We start from the raw sequence: 16508 nt of genomic DNA on the forward strand, positions 1-16508 counted from the left end.
TCCATGCACTTCTGAATGTATGCGGACACAGACTCTGTATACTCCTCCACACATGTGATGATTATCGGTGGCGGCTGCCATGAACATGTCCCAGTCTGTGGTTTCGAAGCAGTTTTGTAATGCTTCCATTGCTCCCTCTGGCCAGGTCCTCACCTGCTTCACTGTAGCTTGCTTCCTGATCAGCAGGGGCTTGTATGCAGGAATTAGCATCACAGATAGATGGTCTGAGGAGCCGAGGTGGGGGCGTGGTGCAGCTTTAAACACATGTTTAATTTTGCTGCACACCGTGTCCAGCGTGCTTCCACCCCTGGTTGCAAAATTCACATATTGATGGAAATGAGGGAACACAGTTTTCATGTTTGCTGGGATTAAAATCCCCTGCCACGATGAAAACTCCCTCTGGATGTGTAGATTACAGTTCATTGATGGAGCAGTACAAAGCATTCAAAGCTTCTTTGGTGTTAGCACTGGGGGAATGTACACTGCTGTGAAGATCATAGCACTGAATTCCCGGGGTAAATAAAATGGCCTGCATTTTATAGTTAATATTTTTACATCGGGAGAGCAGTGACATGAGACTATCTTCCCATTGTTGCACCAGTTGTTATTGATGTATATGCAAACACCACCGCCTCGGGATTTACCAGTGAGAGTTCTGCTCCGGTCCGACCGAAACAGAGTTAGCCCCTCGATGCTAACTGCCTCGTCCGGAACGGATGGTTTCAGCCACGTTTCTGTGAGAAATATGGCACAGCAGTCTCTCATCTCGCGTCTTGCATATAAATCTAGCTTCAGGTAGTCCAGTTTGTTCTCCAGGGAGCGGACATTTGAAAGCAGGATGGAACGAAGCGGCGTTCAGTGAGGATTAGCCTTTAGCTTTGTTGTTAGCCCGGCATCCGCGCTTCTGCTTCCGATCACACCGCTTACGTCTCCTCCGTCGACGATCCCCGCTGGTACTAGGCTGCGCTGCTTCACAGGCCGCTGAATGTAGCCGGCGTAGAATTCCGATGCTAGCGAGGAGGTCCAACGTATACGCATCTTTCGGTCCAAAACGGCCCGATCTATCCACATCCAAAATTATCTGGCGGTCGTAAGTTACCACGGAGTGTCCACGCTGGTCCTAGGTAAGGGACCAGACAAAGAGCAGCTCGAAGACCTGTATGAAAAGACGCAATCAAGGACCCAGATTTCCCTCACCCGGACGTGGGTCATGGGGACCCCACTCTGGAGCTAGGCCTAGAGGTAGGGCTCCATAACGAGCGCATGGTGGGGGCACAGCCCGAAGAGGCAACGTGAGTTTCACCCTCAATGGGCATGGGCCCATTGAGGGTGAAACTCACGCTGCCTAGGAGGGGGGCATAGAGATTGGGTGCAATGTGAGCTGGGCGGGAGCTGAAGACAGGACCCATGGCGGTCCGATCCTCGGCTACAGAAGCTAGCTCTTAGGACATGAGCATCAACGCGCTGGGGGGGAAAAAAGCCTGAACTGGTGCGCCAGGTAGATACAGTTTGGTTGGTTCTAGTTGGACTCACTTCAACGCACCCTAAAGGGGTTCTAAGGCACGCGACACATGTGCCTAGTGCTCACGGCCACTACTAAGCGCAGGCCTTGGGGTTTAACATCACGTTGTAGCTGTAAAGGGAGCGGCACCTTTTAGCTTTGGCACCAAAACGTGCATGAGAGTAGTGCAATCCAGGGCTAGCATGGCTATTGATGGCGGTGTGCCCCCTGCCTGGGCGCACACTTGCGCCTTTGGGCCCGCGACTGCGCATCGGGGCCATTACGTCAGGGGTGAAGCTCTGGGTGGCTGGGAAAAGCATCTGGCTCAGTAATAGCTGAATTAGTGAGAGCTGTCTCAACGTGTGGTGGCATGTGTCACAAAAACAACTCTATGGAGAGGAAATTCGGCTCCTCTGTACCCAGCAGGTTCAACATCATCTTCATGTTTTCATGAGACCACTACCACAGAAATGTCCGACCAGAACTCATTAACCATAACTGAAGTTCTGTGGGTGATTTATGTAAACCCACTACACAATCACACTAAAGTGTGTTACGTGCATCGCACGTACGCCCTCGCCTGTGTGTCATTTACTGATTATTATTCCCATATTGTTTGTTGATTTTCATTGAACAGCTAAACGGTGCCCAGAAGTGGAGCTCAGAAGAGCGCTCTCTCTCTCGCTTGCTCACTCCAGCGGATTGCTAGTCCAGCATTGTGCATCTCGCCTCGAGTATGCTGCCACGACTCACTTTCTTAGCGCAAATATGTATGTAGTTGCATTCCAAGTGTTGAAAGAAAACTGTTCACAAAAAACAAGTAAGTCCAAAGCATCCGTCTTTTATGTTACGCGTCCCTTTTAAACTCGACAACGCTACAGTGATAGTAACGGTGATATACTGTTGAAAGAGTAAAGAGGTACTATATTGTTGAAATCAAGGATTCAGGCGATTTATAGTTTAAATCAAGGATTAGGGATGTATTGCTGAAACCAAAGATTTAGGTATATTATTGTTAAAAATAAATGATTATGGAGATGTATTGTTAAATACCATTATTCAGGTGAAAAAATGTAAAAATTATGGATTAAAGTGAGTACATACAAGAAGTTACCTTGTTCATTTCCAGTGATGTGGATCAATTCGCTTACAGTTATTTCGTTGATGTGTTTTAGGAGGCGACCTTTGACTCCAGGAAGGGGCGGAACCTGTGGCTTGAATGTCATGTCAGAGAGCAGCAGGCACGCGTCTCCCACTGAAGTGCTGAGCTTTTCCCATTGATCTACATCCTTACAGAGTCCACACACACACACACACACACACACACACACACACACACACACACACACACACACACACACACACACACACACACACACACACACACACACACACACACACACACATAGCTGACAAAAGGGTATCATGTTTCATTATACAACATACGTACACTATGAGCCTGATTTACTAAAGGTAAAGGTACTAAATCACGCGTAAACTTGATAGTACACAAAAGCTGACCTACAAAACGTGTGCAGAGTGGATTGTATCTGTTAAGTGAGCAGAATAAGGTGTGCAATCCATTTTGCGTCTTTGTCTTTAATTATATGCAAAATAATTTATGATTTATCAACACTTTTCACCATTTTTCGATCACTATTAAACATTTTATTTTACACGTGTCAGAAGGACGTGCAAACTGACAGTTCCACACACAGCTACAGGCAGACGATCGACAGACAGAAAATCCGTTCTACATGTGTGTCAACATTTTGGACGGCCAGAAATGAAAAAAATATTAGACATATTGTCTATTGTCATTAGACATATTGTCTATTGTCATTCTTCCTTTTATAATTTTATAGCTGCTGGATGACTTATGGGGCTAAAATAAAATGAATTCAATTGAAGCTTTTTGGCGTTTTTTTTTTTTTAAATTAAAGAAATATATTACAATAATATATCTCCTGACCTACATTAAAATACCTCTTTCACCGTGCTTTTTTTTTTTTTTTACATTTAAGTCATTGCAGACGGACGAATGCTGGAGATACAATCCAAAGCCCTGCTCACGGAATTAAGTGTCAGTGTGCATATGTTTCTGTTATGTTTCTAGATTGTGATTCAGAAAAGGTGTTACAGATTGGAGATGTGTGCTGCTGGTTCAACACATTGCACACAGTTAGGAACATGATAACATGAATGTCCAAAAAATGATAGTCTCCGTGTTAAAAGCCCTGTATGCACGCAAATCATCATTTAAAAAGGCGGTCTGCACCACATTTCAATTACACACACAGTGCTAATAGATCACATGCAACATGCGTGCATACTCATAGTACATGCTATTTCGCTGTCTAGAGCATGGTATTTAGATCTTCGTAAATCAGGCCCTATATGGTCAAAGATACTGAACACATCAAATATATATTTTGTCCTCATCCAAAAGTTCCTCTGTAAGAAGAACGCAATCCTTGAATAAGTTGCCCAGACACATTAGATACTTTAAAAAAAACAACCTTAAAGACTGGCTAAAATAAACCTATTAAACCATTAAACACTGTTTCCAGACTCCAGCACGTTCCAGTAGGCTTCTGGCCAGCATATTTGAAGCTGTGAGTGAATTGTCTGTCCTGTTCTTTTGTCTTGTAATTGTGTATTGCAACTGCTTGTCTTGTCTGTTTTATCATGTCTTATTTATTTAGTTCTTATTTCTGTCTTATGTGTCTCACTGTGTTATTTTAGAAACCCGCCTTGGGACTACGGCTGAAAATTAGCATTTATGCTAAGTCCGGCGTGCATTTACACTGTTTATTCAAGTGTTGATTAATGTGCACTGTCCCAATTAAATGAATGAAATATAAAATGCAAAGTGCATTGTGATCCAAAAAGTGATTCGTGGAGTTTGGCATCCATCCATCCATCATCTTCCGCTTATCCGAGGTCGGGTCGCGGGGCAGCAGCCTAAGCAGGGAAACCCAGACTTCCCTCTCCCCAGCCACTTCTTCCAGCTCTTCCCGGGGGATCCCGAGGCGTTCCCAGGCCAGCCGGGAGACATAGTCTTCCCAACGTGCCCTGGGTCTTCCCCGTGGCCTCCTATCGGTCGGACGTGCCCTAAACACCTCCCTAGGGAGGCTTTCGGTTGGCATCCTGACCAGATGCCCGAAACACCTCATCTGGCTACTCTCGATGTGGAGGAGCAGCGGCTTTACTTTGAGTTCCTCCCGAATGACAGAGCTTTTCACCCTATCTCTAAGGGAGAGCCCAACCCTCACTGGAAACGTGTCTGACTTACTGCCGGCAATGCGGACCAAGCTCTGACACTGATCATACAGGGAGCGGACCGCCACAATCAGACAGTCCGATACCCCATACTATCTGAGCACTCCCCACAGGACTTCCTGAGGGACACGGTCGAATGCCTTCTCCAAGTCCACAAAGCACATGTAGACTGGTTGGGCAAACTCCCATGCACCCTCAAGGACCCTGCCGAGAGTAAAGAGCTGGTCCACAGTTCCACGACCAGGACGAAAACCACACTGTTCCTCCTGAATCCGAGGTTCGAGTATCCGGCGTAGCCTCCTCTCCAGTACACCTGAATAGACCTTACCGGGAAGGCTGAGGAGTGTGATCCCACGATAGTTGAAACACACCCTGCGGTTCCCCTTCTTAAAGAGAGGAACCCCCACCCCGGTCTGCCAATCCAGAGGTACCGCCCCCGATGTCTTGTCAACCAAGACAGCCCCACAGCATCCAGAGCCTTAAGGAACTCCGGGCGGATCTCATCTACCCCTGGGGCCTTGCCACCGAGGAGCTTTTTAACTACCTCAGCAACCTCAGCCCCAGATATAGGAGAGCCCACGACAGATTCCCCAGGCACTGCTTCCTCATAGGAAGACGTGTTGGTGGGATTGAGGAGGTCTTCGAAGTATTCCCTCCACCGATCCACAACATCCGCAGTCAAGGTCAGCAGAACACCATCCTCACCATACACGGTGTTGATAGTGCACTGCTTCCCCTTCCTGAGACGGTGGATGGTGGTCCAGAATCGCTTCGAAGTCATCCGGGAGTCGTTTTCCATGGCTTCCCCGAACTCCTCCCATGTCCGAGTTTTTGCCTCTGCGACCGCTGAAGCCGCACACCGGTTGGCCTGTCGGTACCTATCCGCTGCTTCAGGAGTCCTATGAGCCAAAAGAACTCGATAGGACTCCTTCTTCAGCTTGACGGCATACCTCACCGCCGGTGTCCACCAATGGGTTCTAGGATTACCGCCACGACAAGCACCAACTACCTTGCGGCCACAGCTCCAATCAGCCGCCTCGACAATAGAGGTGCAGAACATGGTTCACTCGGACTCAATGTCCAGCACCTCCCTCGTGACATGTTCAAAGTTCTTCCGGAGGTGGGAATTGAAACTCTCTCTGACAGGAGACTCTGCCAGACGTTCCCAGCAAACCCTCACAATGCGTTTGGGCCTGCCAGGTCTGTCCGGCATCCTCCCCCACCATCGCAGCCAACTCACCACCAGGTGGTGATCGGTAGAAAGGTCCGCCCCTCTCTTCACCCGAGTGTCCAAAACATGAGGCCGCAAAAATCCGATGACACAACTACAAAGTCGATCATGGAACTGCGGCCTATAGTGTCCTGGTGCCAAGTGCACATATGGACACCCTTATGTTTGAACATGGTGTTCATTATGGACAATCTGTGATGGGCACAAAAGTCCAATAACAAAACACCACTCGGGTTCAGATCCGGGCGGCCATTCTTCCTAATCATGCCTCTCCAGGTTTCACTGTCGCTGCCAACCTGAGCGTTGAAGTCCCCCAGTAGAACGAGGGAATCACCCGGAGGAGCACTCTCAAGTACTCCCTCGAGTGAATCCAAAAAGGGTGGGTACTCTGAGCTGCCGTTTGGCGCGTAAGCGCAAACCACAGTCAGGACCCGGCCCCCCACCCGAAGGCGGAGGGAAGCTACCCTCTCGTCCACTGGGTTGAACTCCAACGTGCAGGCTCTGAGCTGGGGGGAAACAAGAATTGCCACCCCAGCCCGTCGCCTCTCACTGCCGGCAACGCCAGAGTGGAAGAGAGTTCTTCCCCTCTCGAGAGAACTGGTTCCAGAGCCCTTGCTGTGCGTCGAAGTGAGTCCGACTATATCTAGCCGGAACTTCTCGACCTTGCGCATTAGCTCAGGCTCCTTCCCCCCCAGCGAGGTGACGTTCCATGTCCCAAGAGCTAGCTTCTGTAGCCGAGAATCGGACCGCCAAGTGCCCTGCCTTCGGCTTCCGCCCAGCTCACACTGCCCCCAACCTCATGGCCCCTGCTATGGGTGGTCAGCCCATTGGAGGGGGGACCCACGTTGCCTCTTCGGGCTGTGCCCGGCCGGGCTCCATGGGGACAGGCCCGGCCACCAGGCGCTCGCCATCGTGCCCCACCTCTGGGCCTGGCTCCAGAGGGGGGCCCCGATGACCCGCGCCGGGCGAGGGAAATCTGGGTCCTTCGTTTTTATTCTTCATGGAGGTCTTTGGAGTTTGGCAGGGTTCAAGTTAAAGTTGAGCTTTGCGTGGTCTCCACCTTTTTTGAATTTAATATACTTGAAAATAAAAGGTACAATGTCAGCCTGTTCATTGAAAACGTTCTTGTCTTCTAAAAAGTTTTCTGAAAGCATTGTCTTAAACGAACACCTACGTCTACGTGTGGGCGAGACGCCAAAACAGGAAACATCTTTGTAATGATTCTGGACAACAAATGTAATGCTTTTTAATGCCATTCAAAGGCCTTAATCCATTTACAGATGTTTTATGTTTTTTAATGACTCACAGAAACCCTGTAAATCACTACATTACCACCAGAACTGTATAAGGAGATTTACAATACCTTAAAATCTTAAAATAAAACCTCTGTTTCCTTCCTTTCATTTATTCCAAATCTTTATGCTGAACTGTAAGTGTGTGTGTGTGCCCTGATAAAGTTTATACAGCTGTTTTCACACGTGATTGGCGATCCCAATGATTAAAGTTTGCATATTAATTTTATACCAAATTGAATGGTGACGTTTGGCAAACATTTAAAAATACAGTACAACCTGCGCCAAAACCCAATTTTCGGGGGAAATCGGCAATACACTATCATACGGACTTGCGCGCATGCATGTGTGAGCATGCGCACACACGCACACCGGCGTGCATAGACACAAACGCACAACACACACATGTTCTTGCTAATTAGCAGAGCGAGGATCATAACGTAACTATGATCACTTGTACATTAATAAAATATGTAGGGTTTACAATATTATCAGGATATGATCAACGTCACTTAGATGGGCTAAAGCATTATTAAAGCAGGCTATAGCTAACAGACTGAACAACAAAATGTTATGTTTAATTGTTAATAACAATCACCCCAGCAGACGGTGGACTGTGCACTACAATATGAAGCATATAGATATATCAGTTGTATGGGAGAGTATGCGAAAGTTCGACTACTACCTTGTTTACTATCTGGACGACATCCTAATGTTTTTGTTAGATAAAATGACCCAAAATGAGGAAATGTGAAGAGAGTGTATTTCATATTTAGATGGGTGCAATTTTGAATTGAGTATGGTGCTTTTATATTTTTTTCATAATGTCCACATAGTTCAGTGAACAGGTGGAACATTTATGTAAACTGTATGTGTTAGTTTTTATTTGTTTGCACCATCGGCAGGAACGATTGATGCTATGCTTTATATGCAGTGATGTAGTATACATGATAATTGATGTTCATTAGTTATGTGGGCCAGAAGAAAAAAGTAACTTAATTAACTTTATAATTATTAAACAATGATTCAAGAGGTACTGTGGGCTGTAGTTTGGACACATTTGCCCCAAAGGTCCCAGAAGTACCCAAAAAAAGACACTCTTCCCAATTTAGTCCCAAGGTCCCCAAGTACACCAAAACAAACTTACCCCTAAAAGTCTAAAATGTCCGACATGTACCCAAAGAGTCTGGGGGCCCTTTTGGATACATTTCAAACCTTTTGGGCAACCCCATTTATCATTGGGACCATCTGGGTTCTGTTGGGACCTTCCCAAACCACCCCAGAGCCTAAAGGGGTACAATTCAGACCCTGTTAGGGTTAGGGATGGGGGAAAAAAAGCAAAGTACCTTACAACCCTACAGGTGGTGGAGGAGATTTTATGTGTACCCCTCACTGATTAGGTAGGTTTGCCAAATGACAAATAACTAAAGTGTATACTTATACTGACTGGCAGGCTTATCTTAACAGTCAGAGACAGAACATATCAAAGAAAATATATAAAAAATCTGTTTGTATTTCATTCAGTAAAATAAGTATTAGATCCCTAAAAAAATCTGACCTCCACAGATTAGTCTTCTCACTTAGAAGGGGAACTGCACTTTTTTTTTTAAAATATTGCTTATAATTCACAATCCTTATGAGAGACAAGAACATCTATGTCTTTCTTCAATGCATTCTAACTTGTAAATAAACATAAATAAAAATTCGCAAATAATGGAGCCAATGTGAGCTATGACGCCATTGTGTCTAATCTGACCTTAAAACCCAATAAATAACCGTCCAAAAAGCACAACAATACTCCATTTACATTTCGTGACCTGAATATTAACCAAGTATTAGTGATGTTATTATAAACGCGAAAGTTGTAAGGGAACTCCCCTTTTGGGAATTTTGCCTATCCTTCACAATCCTTATGAGAGTCAAGATGTTATTGTTGGAGGGAGTTGATGGCACAGACACAAGGGGGCAGTAAAGCTCTATGCATTTTGTTATATCCATCCATTTTCTACCGCTTATTCCCTTCGGGGTCGCGGGGGGCGCTGGAGCCTATCTCAGCTACAATCGGGCGGAAGGCGGGGTACACCCTGGACAAGTCGCCACCTCATCACAGGGCCAACATAGATAGACAAGACAACATTCACACTCACATTCACACACTTGGGCCAATTTAGTGTTGCCAATCAACCTATCCCCAGGTGCATGTCTTTGGAGGTGGGAGGAAGCCGGAGTACCCGAAGGGAACCCACGCAGTCACGGGGAGGACATGCAAACTCCACACAGAAAGATCCAGAGGCCGGGATTGAACTCACGACTACTCGGTACCTTCGTATTGTGAGGCAGACGCACTAACCCCTCTGCCACCGTGCTGCCCATGCATCTTGTTATATATATTATAATATATATAATAATCAACAATATAACTATAAATTAACTAGAGAATGGTGTGTGACAAAATCCAAGAGTGTGTATGGTGTAAGACTATGTGTAGGAATTAATTGCTGAGTGTTTACCAGAAGTGTTGACTCGAGAGGAGGAACAAGGCATGAAGGCAGTACGTGGGGCAGGCAGATGCTTAGGGCGAATGGCGAGGCGTAGGAGGTCCGTGTCCATGCAAGAGGGGGTCGAGATATAAGAGGCTGTCAGGGAAACAGGGGGGGACAAGGAATGACGAGACACACAGCAACGTCAACGCGGGAACGGAGGTCTGCAGTAGGATCGACAGAGAGGACACGAGACAATCAAAAATGACGAGGAAGAAAACACAGAGAGAGAGAGCAAAACTGCATAAAGCACGATGATCACTTACAGGACATCAACAAAAGGTTAAGTTCCGGCCAGGATCCTTGGCTCCACTGGTTTTTATACCCCTCGTCCTCATCAGTCCCAGGTGTGCTGATTGCTGATCGCCCACAGCCTTGCCGGCATGTGGGCGTGATGCGGCCAGCGCGAGCAGGGGCGTGTCGAGGCGCGCTGCCAACGGAAGTGCCGGCAGACCCAGCTGCCGGAGAAAAACGGGTTCGAGCCCGCACCGTGACAGTACCCCACTCCTTATGGACAGATTCCAGATGTCCTACGAGATCAAAAGACAAGGGAGGAGAAGGGGAACTGGTGGAGGGTTGCCGGCCCAAGTGTCCCCGAATCCATCGGGGACGAGTCTGGTGGGGGCGGCGAGTAGACCGCTGCTGCAGCCGGTGAGTCGGACGACCAAGGAACGGCCACCTTCTTGGCCATCGGGAAGGCGGACGCGAGTGGCACGAGACCCACAGCAGCCAACGAGATCCACGTCCATGTCCCGGGCGTCGCTGCTGTTGGCGCAGAAAGCGTCTATGCCCTGGCCACAGAGGGCGCCACAGAGGGCGCCGCGTGCGGGCGCCAGATGGCCGCCTGTGCAGGAGACAAGGAGGCTGACGGCGCTGTGAAGATGTCCGCCAGAGACGAGGAGGATGATGTCGTCGGAGCCGGAGACGAGGAGGACGATGTCGTTGGAGCCGTAGAAGTGGAGGACGATGTCGTCAGAGCCGGAGATGTGGAGGACGATGTCGTCGGAGCGGGAGACGTGGAAGACGCAAGCTGAGGAGCTGGCCGAGGTGCGGAAGACGCAGGCTGAGGAGCTGGCCGAGGTGCTGACGCGGGGGCCAGCCTGGGAGCTGGTGCTGATGCGGGGGCCAGCCTGGGAGCTGGTGCTGACGCAGGGGCCAGCCTGGGAGCTGGTGCTGACGCGGGGGCCAGCCTGGGTGCTCGTGCTGACTCTGGGGCCAGCCTGGGTGCTTGTGCTGACTCTGTGCTGATACGCGTTTCAGTTTGTAATGCACAACAGTGCGATACGACACCAATTTGTACTGACTGAAAAACATGAAAAATCATACTACAGTATCTGTAAAGTATTAGCCCACACTTCATGTTTTGTTTGTACACAGCTGAACTAGCCAGACAATGTATGTACTCTAGTTGAACTAACACGCATGACGTGCTGCATGTATCGTGATCAACATTTAAGTCACTCACTCGCTTGTCTGGTCCAGCTTTGCCGGGGACGTTCCCTGTTGATTTTGGGTAAGCAATCCATTTATGTAGAAATAGCTTGTCTCCAAGTTCCATATTTATAGCGTCAACATCGCTTTCCACCCCCTCTCCTGGCTTCTGTCTGCTCCAACGTCTCACTCTTCCTTCTTGCTGGCTTCTATAAGAAGCAGTATATTTACCTTCCAAAGTATAAGGTTGTAAATCCTCATATGTCCAAAAACAGTCATCTTTGTTGTCTGTTACCAGGTCGGCCATGATTAAAATGATCAATGTACGGTAAATATTGGCCCATATTACATATTGTTATGAATGTGTCTGTTATTACATTATATATACACTTGCACTGTGTATATAAAACGCCGCTGGAGGGTTTTGAAATTGTTTTAGAGTGCTTTGAAGGTCACTTCCATTAGCTGCAGCTTTCAAACGTTTTTTATCATCTTTAGAAGCGTAAAAAAAAAAAAGATGTGTGTTCTTGCCTCTCATAATGATTGTGAACGATAGGCAACATTTTAAAAAAAGGGCAGTTCCCCTTTAAGGACCTTTAAGGCACATTGTCACAGAGAGGTAACATCCTTAAAGGCCTACTGAAACCCACTACTACCTACCACGCAGTCTGATAGTTTATATATCAATGATGAAATCTTAACATTGCAACACATGCCAATACGGCCGGGTTAGATTAGTAAAGTGCAACTTTAAATTTCCCGCAAAATATCCTGCTGAAAACGTCTCGGTATGATGACGTTTGCGCGTGACGTCACGGATTGTAGCGGACATTTTGGGACACCTCTGTGGCCAGCTATTGAGTCGTCTGTTTTCATCGCAAAATTCCACAGTATTCTGGACATCTGTGTTGGTGAATATTTTGCAATTTCTTTAATGAACAATGGAGATAGCAAAGAAGAAAGCTGTAGGTGGGTGTATTAGCGGCCGGCTGCAGCAACACAAACACGTAGCGGCTACGTCGTAGCCGGTGTTTCATTGTTTACATTCCCGAACGATGACAGTCAAGCTTTAACATTGGCCTGGGACAACATAGACTCTTACCAGGAGGACTTTGAGTTGGATATGCATGCTTGTGGAGATGGGACAACAGAGACTCTTACCAGGAGGACTTTGAGTTGGATACGCGCTACCGTGAGTACGCAGCTGCGGCTTCCAAACATTTGATCGCTTGCCCGTACGTGCGTGCCGCTATGTGCATGTCTCGTATGTAACTTTGGGGAAATATATGTGCTGTATGAACTTTGGGGAGGTGAACAGTACTTTGGGCTGTGGGATTGAGTGTGTTGTGCGGGTGTTTGATTTGTATTGGCGGGTTATATGGACGGGAGGGGGGAGGTGTTTGTTATGTGGGATTAATTTGTGGCATATTAAATGTAAGCCTGGTTGTGTTGTGGCTAATAGAGTATATATATGACTTGTGTTTATTTACTGTTTTAGTCATTCCCAGCTGAATATCAGGTCCCACCCGCCTCTCACAGCCTCTTCCCTATCTGAATCGCTTCCACTGCCCTCTAATCCTTCACTCTCACTTTCCTCATCCGCAAATCTTTCATCCTCGCTCAAATTGATGGGGTAATCGTTGCTTTCTCGGTCCGAATGGCTCTCGCTGCTGGTGGCCATGATTGTAAACAATGTGCAGATGTGAGGAGCTTCACAACCTGTGACGTCACGCTACTTCCGGAACAGGCAAAGCTTTTTTATCAGCGACCAAAAGTTGCGAACTTTATCGTCGATGTTCTCTACTAAATCCTTTCAGCAAAAATATGGCAATATCGCGAAATGATCAAGTATGACAAATAGAATAGATCTGCTATCCCCGTTTGAATAAGAAAATCTCATTTCAGTAGGCTTTTAAGCTGCTATATTGACATCATGAACTGGTGAGTTACTTTGGATTAATAATAATATAAATAATGGCTCTCACCTAGGTAGTAATATGATGGGGAGATAAACTGAAAAGTTGGTACACATTAGCCATGTGTACATGGAAAAATTGTATTTAATCTGATCATTATTCGGATTACAATGTTACTGTGTACATGGACCATGAAAAAAAGTATCTCATTAGGACATACATTTTCATGCATCACACCTTAAATCGGAATATTTTACTTTGACATGTGCAGAACATAACACAAACAGAAAGGTCGGCTATTGTTTGTGCTATGGCGCCATCTTTTAGACAAGGTTGCTCACTGCAGGTGCTGAAGAAGCAGTTGATTTCCACTGTAAACTGCTTGTCTGACGTTATCCCGATAATTATTTTTCCTTCTGTATATGCACTGTGGTACAGTCAAGTGGCAAAAGTCATGACTTCCCCAAATTTAAGTTAACAAAAATGGAAGCATCAAACTCCATTGCTTCAAAATAGCCCTGGAAAATGTATTTGATTAGGGGTGTTGATGGGGACGACCTATAATAAAAAGGCAACTTTTCATATCTATTGGTACACCCCTTACTATCAATAGCAGTGCTGTGGAATCGGTGAAAAGCACCAAGTTCCTGGGGGTGCACATCACTGTTGACCTGTCATGGTCTACCAACACCACCTCCCTTATCAAGAAAGCTCAGCAACGCCTCCACTTCTTGCGCAGGATGAGAAGAGTCAACCTCCCTCCACTGACACTCTCCACTTCTACAGGGGTGCCATTAAGAGCAACCTCACCAGCAGTCTTTCGTACGGTACGGTAGCTGTTCTGTTTCTGACCGGAAAGCTCTACAGAGGGTGGTGAGGTCATCTGAGAAGATCACCAGATCAGCCCAAATATACATCCAGGATGTAAACCCATCCCGTTGCCACAAAAGAGCCACCAACATCATCAAAGACCCCACCCACCCCACACACAAACTGTTCACCCTCCTACCACCTGGCAAGCACTACAGCAGTATGCGTTGCAAAACTACCAGACTCAGCAATAACTTTTTCCCACAAGCCATCAGACTGCTTAACTCATTCATGAAAATGTAATTATAAATCACCCCACAACCCCCCCACACAAATACCTGTGCAACTGTAAAAAAGACGAACTCAATGTCTGCAAAATACTCTTATGCACATAGGCCAATATCACCTTGCACAAGAATGTAGCAAGTTTACAAAACTATTCATCTCCATGCTGCTACTCCGCACTTTGCACTTTTGCCATATTGCACCTTGAATTGCACTACAGTAAAATACCTCAACCTGACTATATTCTTGAGCAGTGTAATAGTTTGGTAACTGTAAGCTATGTCATTTGTTTATCTGTTAAATGTTCTATGTCCTATGTTTAGTCTAATGTTTAGTTTATGCTTAGTGTGTGTCAAATCTTGTTTTAATCTTGTTTTATTATTGCACATTGGAGTATGGGAGAAACACAATTTCAGTCTGCTGTGTAATGTACTGTTGCATGGTCTGATTGACAATAAAGTTTGCTTGACTTGACTTGTGTATTTGGGATCTAGGTAATGGTGGCGATATTTATAAAACAATTTTGCCTTTTTTTAAACTTGCTCCAAACGAGCCATTTGGAATTCGCCCCATTAGTCGCTCCGAAAGCACTGAAAAAAACGACATGGATGACGGGGAGAAGACGCTGTCGAAATGAAGGCACGTAAATAAGACTGCCCAAAAAACGGCGCATCCTGAAGAGATGGTCAGAAAGCAGCTTCAAAATGATCTGTACAACATCATCTATGCAAATGTTTTACCAAAGAACCACCATCGCATGTTATGTAGACCTCGAGAAAGTGTTTTAAATGTAAAAAAAAAAAGAATTACAATATGACCCTTTTAATATTTTTGTGGCTATATTGTATTTTTAATTGGGAAGTTTCGATCAAGGATATATGCTGCCAATTGTGATACTGATCATCCATGAATTACATCAGCCGATACTGATCACATGTATGCTGTTATTACATTTTTCAGTTAATCTATGGTGAGTGCTATCGACAATATCAACACAATATTTGAAATAGTTCCTTATTCTCTTTATTACATACAATTGTTTGATCAGAATCAAATTAAAAACTACTATTTACTACTCTTTTAAATAATTTGCTAAAACACTGCTTGTAAGTTTTGGTATTAAAAAAATAATGGAATTGTAGAAAACGTTATCTGGCAATCAAACAAATTTTGACATCGTAACATGTTGAATTAAAAGGATGGATACAAAGACTGAAAAAAATATTATAATTTTTTTTTTTGAATTTTCTTATATTTTTCGTGGATATTTTATCATTATATGTTTTCCAATGCCAGTCTTCATATTTTTAACACGGTTATTTGTTTGTTTTACAGGTTTTCAGTGCCAACTTTCCATTTGTACTTCTCTTTTTTAGAGTTACAACTTAATGGCAGCTATTTTAGGCGGCATGGCGTAGTGGGTAGAGCGGCCATGCCAGAAACCTAAGGGTTGCAGGTTTGCTCCCCGCCTCTTGACATCCAAATCGCTGCCATTGTGTCCTTGGGTAGGACACTCCACCCTTGCCCCCGGTGCCGCTCACACTGGTGAATGAATGATGAATGAATGATAGGTGGTGGTCGGAGGGGCCGTAGGCGCAAACTGGCAGCCTCGCCTCCGTCAGTCTATCCAAGAGCAGCTGTGGCTACAAATTTAGCTTACCACCACCAGGTGTGAATGAATGATGGGTTCCCACTTCTCTGTGAGCGCTTTGAGTATCTAATAATAGAAAAGCGCGATATGAAATCTAATCCATTATTATTATTATTATTTTGCAGAATGTTTCTGTTGGGTTATCTTATGCGCACTTACACATAAATTCACCTGGAAGCTGTTTTATGTGGGCTTAGAATTAAAACAACATAGAAGAAAACAAGAAGGACTGAAGGCGTCCAAATCACGTTAAAGGAAGTTGGCATTGAAAAACCTGCAAAGCAATCAAAAACAAAAACATTGTAAAAAAATAAAAAATAAAAATAAAATAAAATAAAATTGGCAAAACATGTGCCAAAACATACAAATAATATCCACCAAAAATATTGGCTTTTTTTTTCAATGTTTGTATTTCTTCTTTTCAGTGCCAATTTTTGCCAAACTATTTTTTCTCTACAATGCCAATATTTTTTTTGCAATACCAAAACTTATTGGTACATAGTTATTGCCCTAAAATTTGTCCTATGTCCGAGAATTATTCCCTGAATTTGTTAACATTAACAAAAACA

The 16508-nt window shown here is 45.3% G+C and overlaps 1 protein-coding gene across 3 annotated transcripts in view; it reads right to left on the reverse strand.

The window, feature by feature from the left end:
* eno4 (enolase 4) overlaps window positions 1–16508 on the reverse strand; it is a 189187-nt gene that overhangs the window by 36539 nt on the left and 136140 nt on the right. For all 3 annotated transcript variants that reach the window (XM_062058922.1, XM_062058921.1, XM_062058920.1), the window contains one exon: window positions 2616–2790. In XM_062058922.1, coding sequence (XP_061914906.1) covers window positions 2616–2790 — 175 coding nt within the window. The remainder of the gene's footprint in view (window positions 1–2615; window positions 2791–16508) is intronic.

The sequence above is a fragment of the Entelurus aequoreus genome, linkage group LG09 (genome assembly GCF_033978785.1).
Source record: "Entelurus aequoreus isolate RoL-2023_Sb linkage group LG09, RoL_Eaeq_v1.1, whole genome shotgun sequence".
Lineage (NCBI taxonomy): Eukaryota > Metazoa > Chordata > Actinopteri > Syngnathiformes > Syngnathidae > Entelurus > Entelurus aequoreus.